The following is a 23,286-nucleotide window of genomic DNA, read 5'->3' as shown; positions in this document are numbered from 1 at the left end:
ACAAGTGTCCAAATTAGTGCTCTTACGTTCAATGTTCATGATGATTGCTGTCAATAAACCTCTCCACTGCCTGTGGGTCGGTGAAAGACATTTTGGAACCATCGGCTGTAATCTCCAGCTTGGCAGGGAAAAACATTCTGTACTGGATTCCAGCATCACGCAGTTTGGCTTTCACTTGATTAAAGGCTGCTTGTTGTCGTCCTACCTCTGGGCTCATACCGGGGAAGATATGAACCTGTGCTCCCTGGAAGGACAGCTTGCCTTTGGTCCGGGACAACGACATGATCTTTTCTTTATCCGAGCAGTAGTGAAGGCGGGCGATTATGGGTCGGGCCGTTCACCATTACGTGGTTTTGGGGCAAGGCTTCTGTGGGCACGATCAACAAGAATGGGGCCGTCAAAGTTTTCTTCCCCAAGCACTTTAGACAGAAACTTGGCCACAAACGCGGTTGGTGTGTTGTTTTCAGACCCCTCTGGGATGTTTAGTATCCTGATGTTTTGGTGGCGGCTCCTGTTCTCCAAATCGACGCATTTTTCCTGAAGTTTCTTATGATCAGCAGCAAGAGATTGGCAAGAATTCTCTAGAGCAGAAGTGTCGCTGAGGGACTGCTCCATGCCCGTCTGTATGTTAGCTGCTTCTGCCTGCATTGAAAACAGTCTCTCAACTTTTTCCGTTAGCTCGTCACGAATAGTTTTCATGTCCGCTTTGGTTGTCTCCCGCAAGGATGAGATCTCGTTGCGTATTTCTTTGCCAAGGCCCTCTATTTCTGTTTTAAGAAATTATCACATGGTGTCTCCGTACGAGTTGAATTCTGATCTCAGTTCGGCACGCAGACTGAGTGAGATTGGGCCTTCTTCTGTTAGCCCCGTGACTCTGCTAGCTTTAGCACCTTCACTTTTTTCTGCGGTGGCGGCGTGAGACTCAACCTCCAGAGTCGTCTGCGTGTATTGTCTGCCCTTCCTTTGAGACATTTTAATATCACGGAAATTGTGGCTCAGTTTGTTTGAAATTAGTTGGTCTGGAAAATAAAATTTAATACAATTTACAAGGAGCTGGTCCCTTGCTCTGCTCACGCCATGCGACCGGAAGCGGAAGTCCCCAATTCTTGCTTTTTTAGTTTCAATGAAGTCACTTAATATTTTCAATTTCTCTGCGGATCCATGGAAGATATGCTGAAATCTTGGTATAAACTTCAGGATGCTTTACAGGTGAATTACAGCGATCAGGGTCACCAAAAGATGTGACACCAACTGCAGTGTTTCCACAAACCAAAGGACCTCCTGAATCCCCCTGTTAAGAAACACAGATCAACACGTCACTAGTGAAACCAGTTCGTACATTACCATAAGTCTGTGAATAATATTTTGAACATACAAGGCAGGATCCACCATGACCATGTGTGCACATCATCTTTGAGACTGAGAAGAACTTTCCCCATTTATAGCTACATTCTGTGTTATTCATTAAAAACACGTTTGCCTCCATTAGACGATCACTCAGTCTTCCCCAGCCGGCAACACTACAGAGAGTATCTGTTCCTACGTCTTCTCCATTCTTTGGTAATGATATCAGTCTAACTTTGTTGTTTAGTTTGACTTTTTTCTCTAGCTGTAAAAAAAAATACAACCATTTTTAATAAACAATCTTTTATAAGACTGAAGTTCTTTGGATTATACTGTTTTTGTACAGAAGCCCTGAAGGCTATGTTTATTTAAATTTAATTTTTTTTTTTAGGTATTACAGGATGTTACCTTCAAAAGCATGATGTCATTCTGCATAGGCCAGGATATATATTTTAGATGTGGAATGTAGGACTTCACTCCGATGTGTTCTGAACGATGTGTACCCAAGTCATGAGCACCAACTACAACCGTCAGAATCATTTGTCTGTTTAAAAGGCATATTGGAAATGCGCATATGTCATACGATATATTGTATATGGTTGCACTGCAGTAACAGTAAAAGGAGATTTTAACTCATAAAGACTTACTTTTCCCAGCAATGTGCAGCAGTCAAGACAAACTGATCAGAAATGAGGAATCCACCGCAGTTATGTTGCCCATTTGTCTGTAGAGAAACCATGTAAGGTCTGGAGTGGGGTTTGGCTTCGTTGCCGTCCCGAGTCCCGAAATTCACATGAGCTGAGAGAGAGAGAGGGAGTGCTGTCAGTCAACTTAATCAGCACATACAAATTAAATAGGCTACTCTTTAAAATACATCATCATAATATGCTGTTATCTAATAAATCTCACCAGTGAAGGTCAGGTGTGGCAGCAGAGATGCCAGCAGGAGCAGAGAGATGATGATGATGGTCATGATGAAGAAGACAATCACTGAGCTCTCACTGGCTAAACACAGTATAAATATACTTTATTGGTGGGTGGAGTCACTAAGGGTGACCGTTACTCCACCTCCTTTTAAAAAGAAATAATGTAGTGTGAGCAAGACAATGATGAGAAAGTAGTGTTGTTGTAAATCCTTGCAGTCTCATATTCAAGCCAAAGATGGTTTGGGCGAGAAGAATTAATCATGTAAGCATACATTTTGGTACTTGAATATTTTGGTATGGAGACAAAACTGGCAGTAGGGGTCTGTGCAGAGGACTTGTCTGGTTCTTGTGGTCTTTGCCCGGGGCGGCTTACAATAACCAGAGACCCCTGGGCTACAGCATTACGGAAAAGAGGACAGAGCCTGCCAACGCCCCGGAAGTGGAGCCCCAGCGTGGATCTGACCAGGGGAGTGAGCCTGTGACACTAGCGGCTGAGGGAACGAAGACTGAGGACTGGCTGAGGGACTTTAATGGGGACTTGTCGACTTCCACACTATCCCACCTGGTCTCTAAATCTTTATTGCAAAATGAGAAATGTTTGGACTATGATCTCTCAGTTGGTTCAGAATTACAGCTGTTTATGGACTAAGAATTATTCTTTTCATTAACCTGCATTGACTGTGTTATTCAGACTGTGGCCTTGACAAGCCTCATGTTACCACCATCACAAAGCTCAGCCAGTCCTTAAGCCCTGTCGCTACCAGATGATTGCAGCCCTGCGCTGTCTCTAAAAAACTTTGCCACTGAGATCTCGTCGCCATCCACCTGTCCCCAGTGCTTGTTGACATGGAGAATGTGCTATTTTCAGCGTCCCGAATCTACTTTGCATGTACTTCAAAAGGATGAGGGCTCGAATTGATTAGATAAAACAGGCACATTAATGTTCGTACCACTGTGCTGAGGAATCCTCAAGATTTGAAATTGAAATATGGTTATAGGTGCTTTGTTTCTGACATGTGCTGTTAGCAGTAAACCAATCATAACAGACTGGGCCAACTGACCAATTAGAGCAGAGTAGGCTCTTAGAAAGGCGGGGACTAGAGAGACTGAATCTTCAAACAAACCATTTCAGACACTTGGCACATTAAAAAAAGCCTATTTCCTACACTATTTAAGGTATGGTAAGCAATTTCGGAGCAGCTAGCAATAGCAAGCTAGCTTTGAAAGCATGAAATCCCACCCTCGCTTCAGAGCGCTCTCCAAAGCCACACCTCCTTCAAAAACATGAAAGTTTGCAAAGCATCATGAGACGAGAGTACTCAAAGTACATAACATTATAATAATAATAAATGCAAACAACTTACAGAGCTCTTACTTGTACCACCTGACTGCTGTTCGGCGTTGATAGTGTTGACATAGAAACGCATAAATCCAAGTCTGAGGATGTGAGGATGGCGGGAACACAGCAAAAGCTCATTGTTTTGGTTCAGGAGGAACTGCAAAAGGCGGCTGCTGTTTGTTTTTGACGCTTGGTAACTGTAGCTTGGTGACTACAACGCGCTGATGACGTGTGATGTCTGCGCGATCAGGGTGAGGTATGGATATACATATGTTGATAGGCAGGTAGGACATCGGACCGAATGCAATAATTGGACGAACATTTTTGATCCTGAGATTTTTACAGAAGATATGTACATGTTTTAATAAGACCACTTCTATTATTGATTATTAGGAGGATGTGAAGAGAGTTTCAAAAGTGTTTATAAAATAAATGGCCTACCCTACCTCTAAATGTTTGCTGTGAATTACCAATGATTTTTCAGATTTTCTGCATTTTTCATTTCCCCCCATTTTAGAAATTAATTTAATCCCTTCCGTTATTTCTTACAGCAAGAAATTGCAATAGAATTTCAAACATAGTGTGTGTCAGTTTTGTGCCACTGTTTCCTGATCAGATTCTATTAGAACAACTAAAAGTATTACAGTTTGTTACCCTCAAAAGCATGATGTCATTCCAATTATAATTGAATGTATAGTTTGGATGCTGGATGTACATTAGGATGTCACTTCAATGTGATCTGAACTCTTGCTGTACCTGAACAACGACCGTCAGAATCTCATATCTGTTGAAAGAGGAAGTTATGATAGTCATTTATGTCATATGAAACACTGTGTGGTTGTACTGCATTCCTTCATTCAGTCAAAAGTTCTTTCTAAACAAACCCTTACCGGTTCCTGCAATGTGCAGCAGTCAAGACAAACTCATCAGAAATGAGGAATCCACCACAGATATGTTCCCTGATCTTCTGAAGAGTAAGCATGTAATGTCTGGAGTGGGGTTTGGCTTCTGTGCCATTCACTATGCCCACATTCACATGAGCTGAGAGAGAGAGAGAGAGAGAGAGAGAGAGCTGTCAGTCAACTTATTCAGCACATATACAAATCAAAAATTCTTAAAAATCATCATAATATACTGTAATATAATCAATCTCACCAGTGAAGGTCAGGTGTGGCAGCAGAGAGGCCAGCAGGAGCAGAGAGATGATGATGATGGTCATGATGAAGATGACATTGAGTTCTCATGGCAAAACACTGTATAAATATACTGTAAAAGTGGGTGGAGTCACTGAGTTGCCCCCAATTCTTTTTTTCTTTTCTTCTTGCAGTATGAGCAACACAGTGATGAAAAGAACAGTATTCTTGTTATTCAGACTAAAGATGGATTAGACAATAAAAATTAAGCATGCATAAATGCATTTTGGTACTTGAATATTTTACACTTCATTATACATGGTATGCAGATTGTTACCCTTAAAAAAGCCTAATATCATTCCAAAAAGGCTAAGATTTATAGGCAGGATATACAAGAACAATCCGATGCAGAGTTGCAGACAGATTTCGCCTTTGGTAATGTCACAATGACTGATTCCTGATGTTAGGGGTTAACAGTTTAGGACCCATGGACCAGATGTTTGAAAGAAGATCCGGAGTCAGAATTATAAAAAATTGAAGAAAAGTTTTACTGAAGATAGTTTGCAGTTTCATCAGCAGAAGTCAGCTTCAAGACTCACACAGGAGTTCGTAGGCCGCCCCGCTGACAGTTACAAAGATCACAGCAGTTATACCATTTCCAAGGTCTAAGCTACGTCATTGTTTACAGGTTGAATGATTCTCATTGGCTAAAAAACAGATAAACATAGTAATTTTCCACACATATACAGATAAACAGAAGCATATCTCCATCGATTATGCAGCTGACACTCGGACCCTAAAGTTAGGCACGTCGTGACCTTCCAGTTCGCAGATTTGGGTGGCTGGGTGCCAGCATGTCTCGAACAACAACTCAGTCAATCTCCAATAATGCTAGTGGTTCCTTAACCTGTAAGCAAGAAGACTAACACACACACACCAACACACATCTTTTCCAAGGTTGGATTTGGCTAGGCTCTAACTATAAACAGGAGTCTCGTCTCAAAACATCAAGATAAGTTCTTTCTCTCAGGATAGGACACTTTAGTCTAAATGGAAAGTATAGGATTTAAATGACAAATGGACCCTTAAACTATAGTCTTCAATGACCCCTTTGTGTTTTAACATGTTAAAGACCTTTCTCAAACACAAAACATGTCCCCATTTCATTTCTGGAAGCTGGGATAAATAGGCAAGCACTGTTACTGCATTCAGATATCAAAAACTGACATTAAAGAATACATGAAAAGAACATTTCAGTAATCACACTGGTAACTTCTATAACAAAGTAAAATCTCCAGAGAAGTCATTCAACTCATTTGATATTTAGAAGGAAAAATATTGATTAATACCTTGATTATAATTACTCATTACATATACATTGAAGCAGCAGTGGATTCCAATCCAAAGTGCTTAGGACTAGAAGCGTGGAGAAGGGGTGGTGGAGGGATGCTGCAAAACTATCAATGGAATGAGGTGAGACTGCTGAGTGTATATACACCTCTTGATTGCTGAGTGCTCTCCACTTGTGTTAATTATCTGAACGTGCTCCTCCCGAACTTTGTTGATAAAACATCATTAAGTCAAGCAGTTAGTCAGGAATCTAGAATCCCACCAGATGTGCCCTGCGCTTCATCTAAACTGGGATCTAGTATGTACTTAACCCTGAACGCAGATTTGCAGAAACATAAGACTTCACTTAATCTACCAGAAAAAATAATTTCAGAGTAATTTAGAATAAAATCAAATGTAACAATTTATTATGTCAGGTAAATGTATCATGCCAATTTCGTAAAAAGTTCAAAGATAATCAATACAATAACATCAAATGCTCAGAGATAAAGAGTAAAAAAAAAAAAAAGTAATCTGTGTGCAAATTTTTGACCAGTAGTACTGTACTATTATACTATTATGCGGGAAAACGTAGTGGGCGTGGTCAACTTCAATCCAGGGTGACCAATAGAAAAGGGCCTTCCATCCTGGTTGGTAGAGACCGCCCACTGAGACACAGTTTCATTCGCAAGCAAAACTGTTCAACTCGCAAGCAAAATATTTAGACCCGCAAAAAAGATAGCAGAAAAGAGAGTAAAATTAACCCTTTCATGCATGAATTATTATAACCTCAGTCAGGATTTTTTTTCCTATGTGTTTTTATTGCTCTTAGGGCATGAAAAACAAGAATTGATTTTTATTTTTATTTTTTTGCAAATTTTTCAAAGAGATCTTCAGCATGCGGTTATGGTTTAAACTGAAGATATACTGTATTAAATATAACAGATAAAGTATGTGAATTTAACAAACTAATCAATACAATTATATCAAATCATGTGAAAACTATAAAATATATACAAAAAATATAAATATAAATGCAAAATATTGCAAAGGCTTCATACAATTTGCATACAAGATTCCATCAGAATTTTCTATAGCCTGTCAAGGTACAACTGTGGAAACCACTCAGATGCTCCCTCCAGTGCACCAGAGTATGGAGATTTACCCTTATTAGCTGATAATTCTGATTATGTTCAAGATGGACATGCACATTTCTATCATAGCCCTCCTCTGAGAAAACCTAGTGATACGTTTTTTTCAATCTCATCTGAAATGATCAGTGTTAGGGGTAACGCATTACAAGTAACATGCATAACGCATTCAGATTACTTTTTTGATGTTACAAGTAAAGTAATGTGTTACAAGTAACATGCATTAACTAATCAGATTACTTTTTGATGTTATGAGTAAGGAAACGCATTACAAGTAACATGCATTACGTAATCAGATTACTTTTGATGTTATGAGTAAAAAAACGCATTACAATAACATGCATTACGAAATCAGATTACTTTTTGATCTAACAAGTAAAGTAATGCATTACAAGTAACATACATTATGTAATCACATGACTTTTTTCGATGTCAATGAAAATTACATTCTAATAATACAAATAATATAATAATACAAAGAACTAATAGTCGAAGTTTATTCAGAATTTTAATGTGTAATCAAAACGCCAGGGAACACCTCAAAGTCTGCAAAAGCCAGGAGAGAGGGCAAAAAGTAGCAGACAATTTAAATCCGTTAGAAGTGGCCATGTTAGATGTTTTTATCACTTATTAGTCTATATTTTTGTATTTTAATAATTGCATAGGCCTAATTACTTTGTTTATTGTAATGTCAGAGTAACCGCACTAGAACATGGGAACAAATAAAAGTGAAGTACAAAAATATTCTACATAATGGTCATTTTTAGTTATATTACAGTCTCTTTTATAAAAGGCACTGTTAAATAAATGGTTGTCTGTTTATAAAAGCAACCAAGAGAAAAAAAGAAATGATCTTAGTATCCTACACTGTAAAATCATTTTTGCTGCATTAAATTAAGGCCGTATAGTCATTTCAACTGTTAAATCTTGAGTAATGATGAATTGCTTTGACTTGTGAAAGTGAAAACTGATAAACTTATGTTAATGTAAAAATATTTTGCCATGAGTTATTGATCACATTTTTCCCGAGTGTAGTTCATTGTAATGACATTGTGTTTTCCTCTTTTGTGCACTTATACGTAATACACCAACACTTGTATCTGTTCCCAGGAAACTGGTGACTGAAATATGTGCAGTAAGTGGACATTTTCTAACTTTCCAATGGAAAGAAAGTATAAGACTTTGTAATGTCCATTTGTTTCCATTGCACTGGGCAGTGAATAAACCCTCTCAGATAACTGTCATATGGAGGAACTAGCCTACCTGCAAATGCATAAATAACTTTATTTAATTTATACTTGTATGCTTTATGGCTGCAATATAAGTTGCAGGATTCTACATCTACAGAAAGGCCTACAGAAGAGTCTGCACAGACAGAGGAGACATAGGCCTACAGGTGGGCAGTGTATAGACAACTTCTCCTTTTTATTTGTTGCATGAGGCATGTGTCTAATATCTCTTGTTGCAGGCACTTGACCACTGGCTTTTCTTTACAAAGAACAATTGAAATAAAACTCAAGGAACTAAGCATATTTGTCTTTTATTAAAAATTTAATGAAAAGTGTTTTTTTTTTGGCAATGTTGTGTAATATGGCACATGCAGCAATGTCACAGGCCCTGTCAGGTGTGCAACCCCTCAGACTTTTCAGACACTGAAATCTTCCCTTTAGTTAGCCAAAGTCATGCACAGATCCTGGCCATTTTGCTTTCACATTTGTGATATGGAAGATTTTAGTCAACTGCCTTTTTTTATTTGATATAATATTACTAATCTGGAATATTAAGAATATTTCCCTTTCTGTTCACATTTAAAACTAGATTAAAGACGCATCTCTTCAGCCAGGCATTCATATAATACTTTTAATCTTACAGTTAAATCCGACCTCTAGTTTATAATCGCCAGAGGAGAACTGGCCCCCGACTGAGCCTGGGTTCTCCCAAGTTTTTTTTTTTTTCTCCATTAGGTCACCTGATGGAGTTATTCGGTTCCTTGCCACTGTTGCCTTTGGCTTGCTCAGTTGGGGACATTTGGGGATATTTAATTTAATTAATCAATCAACAATACTATTGATCAGCATTACCAAACGTGGACGTTTTCCACTAGAAACAAACATTGATGTATTATTTTAATTTAATACTGTGAAGCTGCTTTGATACAATCTGTATTGTGAAAAGCGCTATATAAATAAACTTGACTTGACTTGACAATCCCCTTCATTGAGGCCTTGATGGCAGTCTATGGTCTAGCCTATAGTCTATGGTACCAATCACGTTAGTGAAGCCTGAGTGACATATACTGTAATCGGCATGGTCATGATTGCATGATCTTCATAAAAAATTGATGATAGCCTAAAAAAGAAAAACTGATTTAAAAAACTGCTTTACAACATTGGGTCTTAAGTGGCTTGAAAATGTAACAATAAAACCTAAAACTGTTTTTTAAACCTAAAAGCACCAGGTAAACCCGAATGACACGACAGACAGCACTTTCCATCAAGTTCTCCGCATCTCCAATAGTGTAAAGGAAAGAGCCACTCGTAAATAATCTTAGGGCAATGCAAACAGTTTGTGCTGTAGTTAAAGCCAGACTCCGACAAGTCGAAAATAAATGTGCGTTTCCAACAAATTAATAATGTAAACAACAATCTCACGAGTCACGAGAAAAAAATATATATCTCAGAAAGTGGACTATCACGCTGCACTGGACTTCCCGTATCAGCTCCGCTTATGAAGCCGCAGTCTAATCCTGTTAACATGAAATAAGCCTGCTCCCGAGCAGCTTTAAGCTTGCGCACCTGTTGCTATGACAGCAAGTCCAGGATGAGCGTCGAAGAACCAAACAATCCAAGATCATGCCAAATCGACCAACAATCAAATCCAGCTAACTGAGTTAGTGACGTACGAAGAATGGGCCCCGGACCAGCCTGACATAGCAACAGCTCAACCAATGGCGTGAGTTTGGGGCGGGGCTGTTTGGCCAATGGCAGATGAGGAGAATGTTCTGAGAAATGTGTGGAAACAGTTTTATTTTTAAATAATTTCCTCAGTTTTCTCAATGACAATTTAATGCTAGTAGTAGACTCATAATAGGTGTGAGCTGACATGTCATTTTTTTGGTGCTTCCAGTAAGAATAGACCTTTTCTAATCTATGGTGATGAGTCTCATTACTTTTGCACAGTCATCAGGTTTTCTATTTAAGATGTCTTTGCAAACTAGAGTGTTTCTCACAGGGTGTCCGACCACATCAGCCCCCCACAGGAAACCTGCTGAGAAGGTATCAAGATCTTTCTACTGAAAAGTGTCACATCTGATCAACATGTCAAATCATAAAATCACCAAAAAGCCACACATACAATCAACAGAGTGTGTTGTTAGAAAATAAAATGTTTATTAATCAAGATTTTGCTTCACACCTCCAACAATACATTTTATCCAAGGCAGAAATTTGGAAATCTTGGTATAAACATTGGGTAATGTAGGTGAGTCACAGTTCTTTCGCTGATTGAATGAAACAACACCAACTGCAACTTTGTCGCACACCAAAGGTCCTCCAGAATCACCCTGAGAAGTGGAGAAGGTTACAGCATGTGAATAAAATTGCACTGCAACACTATTTATGATGTCTCCAGAATATACTTTGTACCTGACAAAATCCTCCATGACCACCTGCACACACCATCCTTGAGGGGAAGTACGTTTTCCCCCAGTACTTCTGACATGCTTTTTTATCAATGATTTTGACATCAACCTCCAAAAGTTTAGCGCTTGCCGCACCATTGGTGGTTGTTTTCCCCCATCCTGCAACACTGCATTGGGCCTTGGCCTTGATGTCCTTATCTTTCTTTGGTATGGAGATCCAGTTGACTTGTTTGCTCTTGTTGACCTTTATATGCAGCTGCATCAAGTAATTCAATCATTAATGTTGATAATTTTCAAAATGAATAAAAATGACAAATTTAACCTAATTATTTTAAAAAAGCATAATGGGAATACTAGGTGCTAGTACTTTGTAATTGCTACATATACCAATAAGCCAAAACATTATGACCACCTGCCTAATATGCTATTAGTCTTCCACGAGCTGCCAAAACAGCGAGATGGTCCTCAATGCAGAGCATAAAATCCAGGGGGAGGAGTTGGATAAAATCCAACTCCTCCCACCTTACATATACCTAAACCTACCCGTCTCCACCCCCTGATCCCTAAACCCACCCCTAAACCTACCCATCTCCACCCCTAAACCTACCAATCTCCACCCCTTATATAAGATCCGACTCCTCCCCTCGGATCTTGTGTACTGCATTGAGGTGCTACTGAAAACAGCACCAAACCGCCAAGGCATGGACTCAACAAGAGTCCTGAAGGGGGTGTTCTGTGGTCTCTGGCACTAAGAAGTTAGCAGCAGATAGTCCTGAGATCGCGTAGAGCCCTTTGAAGCTGCATTGAAACTGTAATTTGGACCTTCAAACTGTTGTACCCCATTGAAGTCCACTATATGGAGAAAAATCCTGGAATGTACTTTGTCGTCCTCGTGCATTGATGAGCCTTGGGCGCCCATTCTTGGACAACTGTTGGTAAATTCTCACCACTGTTGACCGGGAGCAACACACAAGCCTTGCCGTTTCAGTTGCCTTGCATACAAATTTGACCCTTGTCAAAATGGCTCACATCTTTATTCCTGCCAATTTCTCCTGCATCCAACACGTTGATTAAGAGAAATTATTGTTCACTTAATCAACCCAGACCTTGACATGTGACCTTGTTGGCAGATGATCAACATTTTTTGCTTCACCTGTGAGTGGTGATACTGTTGTGGCTCATCAGTGTATGTTTTTTTTTTTAAATTGTATAAAAAAAATACAAGTACTAAATAATTCATAGTACTTAATTATTATTCATTTTGCAGCCTATGTATAATTGCATGAGGCTTCAGTTTTACACCAGTTCTCAGATTATATATCTAAGGCTTTTCTTATTTTTATTTTGTAATTTGAAAAAACTAGCAAACATAAAATCAATGTTGTTTACAATCCCAATACAAACCATAACCATATGCGTATGTGGTTTGTCCTGTAAATTAGTTTTGAATTAGTTTTGAAATTAGTGTGCAATGTGAAATTTGTACAATTTGTGTGCAATGTGAACAAAGTCTAAAGGGTTTAGGACATTCAGTATAGTTTTCTCTTCCTCAGAATTTTGCATAGCATATAGTTTACACATTTACACATTTGGCAGACACTTTTATCCAAAGTGACTTACATTGCATTTCAAGGTACACATTTACATTCTTATCAGTTCTTGCTTTCCCCGGGGAATCAAACCCATGACCTTGGCGTTGCAAGCGCGAACGCTCTACTGTTTGAGCTACGAGTAAAGCAATATATTCTTTTAGTTAAGGATAAAATAGTTTTCTTGCAGTTTGCCGTGAAAATTCTAGCTGAGTCATTTACCTGAAGTAGCATGATGTCATTTAGCAGACCCTTAGACTCATACCCAGGGTGGATGTGGTAGAACTTGACTTGCATGCGGCTAGTACCACGCTTGAGATCATGAGCTCCAACCACGACTGTCAGCTTCACTCCTCTGTCAAGACGAGGAAGAAAACATGCATTTTAGTAGTAAACGAGGACTGCTCAAAATTGAGTTTTGCATTTTAGGCTTGACTTGCAGTATAACAATATGAATTTAGAACCATATTGTAATAGCATACTTTGTTATGATGCTTCCATTGCAAAGCCACAAATATTTAGCTCAACTTTAGTTTGGTAACTTTGGTTTAGGTTTAAGTATAAACACATTTTGGGTTCAAACTATAATTGGCAGACTCCCTTTAAGTCGTGTACCCACTAGGTTGGGTACTATCATAGTATGTTTGTATCTTTGTATCACTATATAGAAAGTAGTCACACCAAGTGAAGACCCTTTTGCAGTGGTCTGGGACTCTTTGACTCACAACGAAATTCTAACTGAACAAAAAAACTTACTGTGTAAAGCAGTGTGCAGCCGTCATGACAAACTGTTCAGACACAAGGAAGCCACCGCATGTGTGTGTGTTATTTCTTTGAATGGAGACCATGTAGGGTCTTGAATGAGGTCTGGCCTCTGTGCCGTTCACTATACCTACATCCACAGATGCTGAGAGAGAAATTAGTTTAGGTTGGTTAGATTAGAAATAGATCTGACTAAACGTTCCTTTAGATTGACATAATGCAATAGAGATCTATCTTTTCTATCAGACTTACCTTGAAGCGTCAGATATGGTAGCAGGGTGACTAGCAAAAGCGTGGAGACTATCATGATGCTGTTCTGGGAAGCTTTATCTGGAGTGCTGAAGTTCTCTTCAGTGTTGATGATGGCATTTCATCTAAACTGGTCTGCATGGTTTTGCCCCTTATAGTGCTCATACTTCCTCTTTCACAGCTTCATGTGGTTCTCACTTTGCAATGAAGTGGAAAAGATAGGTGTTATGTTTGCGTTCTTGATGGGAGTTGACTAATCTGCCACATGATGTATGATCTATGCCTAATATCATATATGCAATATAATTCATGATACCATTCCTGTGTTGAAATACATTTTTTTTTTCCTGTAATTTTTAGCAACAGTTTTGGTGTTTGAGTTTTTTCTCATTTAATGAGATATGAGTCTACAGGCATGACTGGAAAATGAGGGTGTGGTTGTGACAATGAGAACACTTTGACTATAAATGATGCTTGCCATGTGATATTTTAATAGGTTTATAGAAGAATTAAAGAAAAAACAAATTCTTGCTTTTTTAATTTCAATGAAGTCACTTAATATTTTCAATTTCTCTGCGGATCCATGGAAGATATGCTGAAATCTTGGTATAAACTTCAGGATGCTTAGGTGAATTACAGCGATCAGGGTCACCGAAAGATGTGACACCAACTGCAGTGTTTCCACAAACCAAAGGACCTCCTGAATCCCCCTGTTAAGAAACACAGATCAACACGTCACTAGTGAAACCAGTTCGCACATTACCATAAGTCTGTGAATAATTTTTTGTACATACAAGGCAGGATCCACCATGACCATGTGCGCACATCATCTTTGAGACTGAGAATAACTTTCCCCATTTATAGCTACATTCTTTGTTATTCATTAAAAACACGTTTGCCTCCATTAGACGCTCACTCAGTTGGCCATTAGTCTTCAGTCTTCCCCAGCCGGCAACACTACAGAGAGTATCTGTTCCCACGTCTTCTCCATTCTTTGGTAATGATATCAGTCTAACGTTGTTGTTTAGTTTGACTTTTTTCTCTAGCTGTAATTAAAAAATACAACCATTTTTAATAAGCAATCTTTTATAAGCCTGAAGTTTGTTGGATTATACTTTTTTTGTACAGAAGCCCTTAAGGCTAAGAAGGCTAAGTTTATTTAAATGTTTTCATTTTTTAGGTATTACAGAATGTTACCTTCAAAAGCATGATGTCATTCTGCATAGGCCAGGATATATATTTTAGATGCGGAATGTAGGACTTCACTCCGATGTGTTCTGAACGATGTGTACCCAAGTCATGAGCACCAACCACAACCGTCAGAATCATTTGTCTGTTTAAAAGGCATATTGGAAATGCGCATATGTCATACGATATATTGTATATGGTTGCACTGCAGTAACAGTAAAAGGAGATTTTAACTCATAAAGACTTACTTTTCCCAGCAATGTGCAGCAGTCAAGACAAACTGATCAGTAATGAGGAATCCACCGCAGTTATGTTGCCCATTTGTCTGTAGAGAAACCATGTAGGGTCTGGAGTGGGGTTTGGCTTCTGTGCCGTTCACTATACCCACATTCACATGAGCTGAGAGAGAGAGAGGGAGTGCTGTCAGTCAACTTAATCAGCACATACAAATTAAATAGGCTACTCTTTAAAATACATCATCATAATATGCTGTTATCTAATCAATCTCACCAGTGAAGGTCAGGTGTGGCAGCAGAGATGCCAGCAGGAGAAGAGAGATGATGATGATGGTCATGATGAAGAAGACAATCACTGAGCTCTCACTGGCTAAACACGGTATAAATATACTTTAATGGTGGGTGGAGTCACTAAGGGTGACCGTTACTCCACCTCCTTTTAAAAAGAAATAATGTAGTGTGAGCAACACAATAATGAGAAAGTAGTGTTGTTGTAAATCCTTGCAGTCTCATATTCAAGCCAAAGATGGTTTGGGCGAGAAGAATTAATCATGTAAGCATACATTTTGGTACTTGAATATTTTGGTATGGAGATGAAACTGGCAGTAGGGGTCTGTGCAGAGGACTTGTCTAGTTCTTGTGGTCTTTGCCCGGGGCGGCTTACAATAACCAAAGCATTACAGACAAGAGGACAGAGCTTGCCAACGCCCCGGAAGTGGAGCCCCAGCGTGGATCTGACCAGGGGATTGAGCCTATGACACTAGCGGCTAAGGGAATGAAGACTGAGGACTGGCTGAGGGACTTTAATGGGGACTTGTCGACTTCCACCCTATCCCACCCGGTCTCTAAATCTTTACTGCAAAATGAGAAATGTTTGGACTATGATCTGTTAGTTGGTTCAGAATTACAGCTGTTTATGGACTAAGAATTATTCTTTTCATTAACCTGCATTGACTGTGTCATTCAGACTGTGGCCTTGACAAGCCTCATGTTACAACCATCACAAAGCTCAGCCAGTCCTCAAGCCTTGATGCTTGAGCTTACCAGATGCTTGCAGCTTTGCGCTGTCTCTAAAAAAACTTTGCCACCAGGACCTGTACCCAGTGCTCGTTGACATGTGGAGAATGTGCTGTTTTCAGAGTCCTGAATCTACTTTGCATGTACTTCAAAAGGATGAGGGCTCGAATTGATTAGATAAAACATGCACATTAATGTTCGTACCACTGTGCTGAGGAATCCTCAAGATTTGAAATTGAAATATGGTTATAGGTGCTTTGTTTCCGACATGTGCTGTTAGCAGTAAACCAATCACAACAGACTGGGCCAACTGACCAATTAGAGCAGAGAAGGCGGGGACTAGAGAGACTGAATCTTCAAACAAACCATTTCAGACACTTGGCACATAAAAAAAAGCCTATTTCCTACACTATTTAAGGTATGGTAAGCAATTTTGAAGCAGCTTGCAATAGCAGGCTATCTTTCAAAGCATGAAATCCCACCCTCGCTTCAGAGCAGGGCTTTGAACCGGTTCAAGGAACGAAAACGAAAACCGGAAACGAACGAAATTTTGACAGGATCAAAAACGAAAACGAAAACAAAATCTATTTTAATCGTTCTGAACAAAAACGTTTATTTGAAATGACCATTAACCGGTTAATAACGTTATTTTATCGTTCTTTTTAATATTTGTTTTTAATTTAGCAGTGACCAATCATGAATTGAGTAGTTCAGCATGTGACATTGACGTATCGTGAGTGAATTTCAGTCAATGCCCGCGCAGCAGTCATCAGCAGACAATCTCTCCGGCACGAAAATATTTGTCTTAAATAACCCCAAAGCAGGCTACCCATACCCAACCAATGCTCAGAGGTTTGTTTAAAACATGCTTAGAAACGTAAAGATTAGCCATACAAAGTAATGCAAACTATTGTTTTGATTTGTTATGTGAGTGAGCTAATTTGTAGAACGTAAAAATCCTGGCGTATAGCCTAGCTTATACCACTGTCAATAATTTTTTTTAGATGGGTCGCCACCAAGAAAATCGCCACCAAGAAAATTATTTCTCATATGACAAGTCGTTAAACAAGTTTATCTGCAATATTGAAGGATGCGGGGCAGAAGTAACCGGTAATCACGGAGGTAACTTGCAGAGGCATATTCAACGTAAACATCCAGCGGAGTATGCGGCTTCAACCTGCAATAAAAGACCAGCATCTACAGCAGATGGACAAACAACTCTGGATTCGATGATAGTTAAAAAGCCAAAGACAACAGGCCTACATATTCAACTGAATCCTGATGTTCTAAAAGATGCGTGCATAGAGCTAGTAACTGTCAACGGGAGACCATTTACATTAATGGAAGACTCTGGCTTCAGAAAAATTATCGACCCATTACAACAGGCTATAGGAAATGATTTTACTATCAACTCCTCAAATATCCGTGATATGGTGTCAAGTGTTGCTCAGGAGAGAAGGGAAAAACTCAAGAATGAGTTAAAGGGAAGGCTACTAATGCTTAAAATTGATTCAGCCACATGCAGAGACCGATCTGTACTTGGCATAAATGTACAGTACACTGACGGAGAAAAAATTGTGTTGCGCACTTTGGCCGTAAGGGAGCTAGCTGAACGACACACAGCCGAATACATTTCATCCGTTGTGACAGATGTCTTGCACGAATATAATGTTGAATTACAGCAAGTTTACTCCGTAACGTCAGATAACGGCGCTAACATGTTAAAGGCAGTGTCTTTACTATCCGATATGCAAGAGGGCACCCTATCTGATGAAGCGAATGAAACTGATCCCTTGGGCGTAGGAATGGATGAGGATGAGCCAGATACAACCCAAGGCGAACCAGATGTGGTAATTGAACTTGACTCTGTGATGTCAGGAGGACATGTGTTGCGCAGTGTCAGGTGCTCGGCTCATACCCTGCAGTTGGCAGTTGACGACGCATTAAAAGACCAACGGTCATCCAATTTGATTTCTAAAGCAAGACGTGTTGCAAAAAAAGTTGCGCACCCAGAACGTTGTCACTATTCTAAAAAGAATGGGACACAAAAGGGCCATTGTTGACTGTCCTACGCGCTGGCATTCAACACATGATATGCTGGAGCGCCTTTTAGAGCTCCAGAATTTTTGCAAGGACATGTCGCCAAATATTACAGAGCTACATTTAAGTGAGAGTGATTGGGATACAATATCCAACTTGGTGAGTGCACTGAAACCAGCGAAAATTGCTACGAAAAGCCTCCAGTCGGACCAGCTCACAGCAGGTGACTTCTATGGTGTTTGGCTTCAATGTGTGCTGTGCACAGACAGAATCGACAATCCTTTTGCAAAACGCCTAGTTCAGTGTCTAAAAACACGTCAAACAGCTCTCTTTGACAATGATGCCTTTGTGGCTGCTTTATTTCTCGATCCTAGATACAGACTTTTTCTCAGCGAACTTCAATCCGAACGCGCAAAAATGCATTTATGTCGTGCCTGGGAAGCCATTCAGACTTTATCCGGCAGCAGAGCAACTACACAGCGACAGCACACTCCATCACAATCATCCGACGATGACGACGAGATAGAACAGATGTTGATTACAAAAGAAAGAGAAAGCACAACAGTAAAACAAACTTGTGTTTCCATCTCATCTGTTTTGGATAATTATTCAAGAGAAGCAGAGAAGAGAAGAGAGGAGTGAGTGTATTTTTAAGTACTGGGCAAGTGTTGCTCCCTTTAACCCAGATTTGCACAAACTTGCTATGCATGTAATTGCACTACCGGTAACGCAAGTCAGTGTAGAGCGCGCATTTTCATGCCTGAAGTACATTCTCTCCCCACTGAGGTCTTCAATAAATGCTCAGGTACTGGAGGACATTCTCTTCGTTCGTTTAAATAAGCAGTACGGACTTTAAGCTTAAATAGACTGATATAGTCTGTCCATTTTGATAGCCTAGGCTATCGCACTTTTTTAAATAGTCTTTCAGGTATAGCCAAAGCAGCAGGTCAATGTTTTAACAGTTTTTTATAACTGTTAAATTTTTTACAATGTTATATTGTCATATAATAATTGAGATTTATTAGCAGACTGAATTTGATTAGCCTATGTGATGCAAGGACGTGTTGCGCAGTCTCTTCGTACAAACAAGCAGTATGGACGTTAAGCTAATTGTTAATGCTTAGTTTGTATAAATTTTTTTTTTTTTTTAAGTTTTACAATGTAATATTGTTATATTATATTTGAGATTTATTAGCAGACTGAATTTGATTAGCCTATGTGATGCAAGGTTGTGTTGCGCAGTGTTTTCGTTCACACAAGCAGTAGCCTACGTTAAGCTAATGCTTAGTTTGTATTTTTTTGTTTGTTTGTTTGTTTGTTTGTTTTGTTTTGTTTTACAATGTTATATTGTTATATAATAATTGAGATTTATTAGCAGACTGAATTTGATTAGCCTATGTGATGCAAAGACGTGTTGCGCAGTCTTTTCGTACAAAGCAGTAGGCCTACGGACTTAAAGCTCATAGACGTCTAGTTTGTCCATTTTGTTTAAGCCTATCCAAGTAGGCCTACTACTAACTGTCACACATTTTATTATAGTCTTTCAGGTTGCGCAGTGTTTGCTTTGAAAGCAGTTGACGGTGTATTAAAAGAGCAATTATCCTGTTTACTTGAATTATTTTTTTAGTAATGTAATCCAGCTGTTTATGCTTTGTAAAAAACACAACAGAATTACCTATGAATTAAAATGTTATGAATGTTACGTTGGGGTTGAATGATAGGAGAAAGTAGGATCCATGTGCAGCAAACTTTAATAAATAAATCCAAAACTAAACAAGACTCAGACTTGGGAAACAGAACACAGGAACAAAACAGCCAACATACAATAACAATCAAACAAGAACCCACAAACACTGAAACAAGATACAGGGTTTAAATACAGAGACTAACAAGCTAAACAAGATAACAAGGGGGCGTGGTTAATCTGAAACACCTGGGGAGACTAATAAACAAGAAAGACTACAAAGGACTACAAAACATGGCACAGAACAGGAAATAACAAAAATGCACACCAGACAAGGGAAACACAGGACAGGAATCATGACATAGCCCCCCACTTAAGGAGCAGATTCCAGATGCTCCTCAGGAAATAGTTCAGGAGGGTGGTGGAGCGGAGGCGGACCCGGGGGCGGGATGGAGCACCAGGCCCGTGGAACGGCAGAGGACCTGGAGACTGTGGTAGAACGGGAGACCAGGGCGGATCAGGCTGTGCAGGCGACCAGGGCGGAGCAGGCTGTGCAGGCGGCCAGGGCAGTGCTGGCAGCCAGGGCAGTGCTGGCTGAGGAGACGGCCACGGCGGTGACGACCCTTCTGGCGGCCACGGCGGAGACGACCCTTCGGGCGGCCACGGCGGAGACGACCCCTCGGGCGGCCACGGCGGAGACGACCCCTCGGGCGGCCACGGCGGAGACGACCCTTCGGGCGGCCAGGGCGGAACAGGAGACCACCCCTCTGGCGGTCCTGGCGGAATGGGCTGGTCCGGAGGTGTATTGCCCCCCCCAAAATTTTCATGGGGAGGCTCCCCGGTAAAGAGTCCTGGACCAGCGATGAAGAGGGCTTTGAGCTGGGCAGGACCAGCGGCGAAGAGGGCACTGAGCTGGGCAGGACCAGCGGCGAAGAGGGCACTGAGCTGGGCAGGACCAGCGGCAAAGAGGGCACTGAGCTGGGCAGGACCAGCGGCGTAGAGGGCTCTGAGCTGGTCAGGACCAGCGGCGAAGAGGGCTCTGAACTGGGCAGGACCAGCGGCGAAGGCTTTGTGCTGGGCAGGACCAGCGGTGAAGGCTTTGTGCTGGGCAGGACCAGCGGTGAAGGCTTTGTGCTGGGCAGGACCAGCGGTGAAGGCTTTGTGCTGGGCAGGACCAGCGGTGAAGGCTTTGTGCTGGGCAGGACCAGCGGTGAAGGCTTTGTGCTGGGCAGGACCAGCGGTGAAGGCTTTGTGCTGGGCAGGACCAGCGGTGAAGGCTTTGTGCTGGGCAGGACCAGCGGTGAAGGCCTTGTGCTGGGCAGGACCAGCGGTGAAGGCTTTGTGCTGGGCAGGACCAGCGGTGAAGGCTTTGTGCTGGGCAGGACCAGCGGTGAAGGCCTTGTGCTGGGCAGGACCAGCGGTGAAGGCTTTGTGCTGGGCAGGACCAGCGGTGAAGGAGACTCTGGGATGGCGTGAAGCTCTGGATCGGCAGAAGTGACGTGAACAGTCTCTGGATCAGCAGAAGCGACGTGAACAGTCTCTGGATCAGCAGAAGTGACGTGAACAGTCTCTGGATCAGCAGAAGCGACGTGAACAGTCTCTGGATCAGCAGAAGCGACGTGAACAGTCTCTGGATCAGCAGAAGCGACGTGAACATTCTCTGGATCAGCAGAAGCGACGTGAACAGTCTCTGGATCAGCAGAAGCGACGTGAACAGTCTCTGGATCAGCAGAAGCGACGTGAAGAAGCTCAGGTTCAGGAACAGGCTCAGACTCAGGAACAGATGCGGTCTCAGGAACAGACAGAGGCTCAGGAAGCGTGGCGGCGGCCATTCTTGGAACCAGAATCAGGCGTGGCCGCCTTCTTGGCTGGAGATTCTCAGACAACGTGGCGGCGGCCATCCTGGGAACCAGAATCAGACGTGGCCGCCATCTTGGCTGGAGACTCCCCAAAGCTGCTGCTGGATCCATTAAGTGGTGGGTTCTTCTGTTACGTTGGGGTTGAATGATAGGAGAAAGTAGGATCCATGTGCAGCAAACTTTAATAAATAAATCCAAAACTAAACAAGACTCAGACTTGGGAAACAGAACACAGGAACAAAACAGCCAACATACAATAACAATCAAACAAGAACCCACAAACACTGAAACAAGATACAGGGTTTAAATACAGAGACTAACAAGCTAAACAAGATAACAAGGGGGCGTGGTTAATCTGAAACACCTGGGGAGACTAATAAACAAGAAAGACTACAAAGGACTACAAAACATGGCACAGAACAGGAAATAACTAAAATGCACACCAGACAAGGGAAACACAGGACAGGAATCATGACAATGAAATACATTTTCAAATTTAATTATCATGTGTTATTTTTGAGTGAAAATTTGTCTTTATTTATAAATATTTGTTTAAAGTATAGGCTAAATTAAAATAACGTTATCAACCGGTAATTTTTCGAATCGAAACGTTTTCGGAACGGTGATATTTAAGGAGGAACGCAAAAACGGAACGTTAAAATACCGATTCTGCTCGGAGTGAACCGATTGATATTTTTTTCCGTTTTTAAGCCCTGCTTCAGAGCGCTCTCCAAAGCCTCACTTCCTTCAAAAACATGAAAGTTTGCAAAGCATCACGAGACGAGAGTTCTCAAATTATATAACATTACAATAATAATAAACATAAACAACTTACAGAGCTCTTATTGTACCACCTGACTGCTGTTCGGTGTTGATAGTGTTGACATAGAAACGTATAAATCCAAGTCTGAGGATGTGAACAGCTCCGGGTAGAACGTCACTGGTTGCCATCGCGTAATTATGGTTAAGACATGGCGGGAACACAGCAAAAGCTCCTTGTTTTGGTTCAGGAGGAACTGCAAAAGGCGGCTGCTGTTTGTTTTTGACGCTCTGTGACTGTGGCCCCATCCACACTACTGCATTTTAGTTTAGAAACGGAGAATTAAAACGAATACGATCTCCGTCCACACCAGCGTTTTAGCTGCGTATTAGAATTGATCTCTGGCCACATTAAAACGACTGAAAACGCGGATCACGTGACCATTCACCAACACTGGGTATGCGCGTGCCGGAGTAAACCTAGAGACTTTCAAACATCAAAATGTCATTTATTAATATGTATTTGTGTCAAAATTACATATAAACATCTTTTCCTATTCTATTTGGCCTGGAAACGCTTCCAACATGCTTGCGTGTCGCATGAAAAATAGGCGTCGGTTCTATTTCTAGCATGCATGCGTTTACCACGCGAGCCACGCCTGAGACGCGGCAGTTTCTTACTGTAAGAAACTGTTCCAGCGGGTGAAGTTTACTGGTACTGTATATTACCTGTGTACTCCATGACTGATGACACCCAATCATAGAGCCGAGCGTGAGCCTCTGCATCATCGTTTCTACACTGTAAAAACTAAAGGAGCCTCAAATATCCTGTCGGATACTCAAGGAACTTCAAAATGTAATTTTGAATTTTTCTCCTATAGTAGGGTTACTGGAGGATCATTGACACTCTTTGAGGTTCTTGATGGAACTTATGGGATCCTTTAAGCACTTTATATTAAGTTCAGAGGTTCTGGAGTCATCTTTTCATTACCATGAGACCTTGAAGTAGCCTGGCAAGCCAGACCTACATCAAGATGTTAG

General features: G+C 40.9%; 3 protein-coding genes across 3 annotated transcripts; all 3 read right to left on the bottom strand.

The window, feature by feature from the left end:
* Positions 1 to 783: 783 nt before the first annotated feature.
* Positions 784 to 2,317, bottom strand: LOC308702180 (cathepsin G-like; the record flags this gene model as incomplete). The annotated part of the gene is made up of 6 exons (XM_081384847.1): positions 784 to 1,019; positions 1,219 to 1,291; positions 1,481 to 1,609; positions 1,753 to 1,888; positions 1,992 to 2,142; positions 2,254 to 2,317. 6 exons carry the CDS (start codon positions 2,315 to 2,317, stop codon positions 784 to 786), a joined length of 789 nt encoding a protein of 262 aa, XP_081240973.1.
* Positions 2,318 to 10,447: 8,130 nt separating this feature from the next.
* On the bottom strand, positions 10,448 to 13,520 carry LOC308702179 (mast cell protease 1A-like; the record flags this gene model as incomplete). The annotated part of the gene is made up of 6 exons (XM_081384846.1): positions 10,448 to 10,530; positions 10,637 to 10,784; positions 10,867 to 11,118; positions 12,674 to 12,806; positions 13,208 to 13,358; positions 13,466 to 13,520. 6 exons carry the CDS (start codon positions 13,518 to 13,520, stop codon positions 10,448 to 10,450), a joined length of 822 nt encoding a protein of 273 aa, XP_081240972.1.
* A 493-nt stretch (positions 13,521 to 14,013) lies between these two features.
* LOC308702177 (cathepsin G-like) lies at positions 14,014 to 15,224 on the bottom strand (the record flags this gene model as incomplete). Its single annotated transcript, XM_081384844.1, has 4 exons — positions 14,014 to 14,172; positions 14,660 to 14,795; positions 14,899 to 15,049; positions 15,161 to 15,224. 4 exons carry the CDS (start codon positions 15,222 to 15,224, stop codon positions 14,014 to 14,016), a joined length of 510 nt encoding a protein of 169 aa, XP_081240970.1.
* Positions 15,225 to 23,286: the final 8,062 nt, after the last annotated feature.

The sequence above is a fragment of the Scardinius erythrophthalmus genome, assembly GCF_964197995.2.
Source record: "Scardinius erythrophthalmus genome assembly, chromosome: 14".
Taxonomy (NCBI): domain Eukaryota; kingdom Metazoa; phylum Chordata; class Actinopteri; order Cypriniformes; family Leuciscidae; genus Scardinius; species Scardinius erythrophthalmus.
This window is presented reverse-complemented; position numbering and strand designations above follow the sequence as displayed.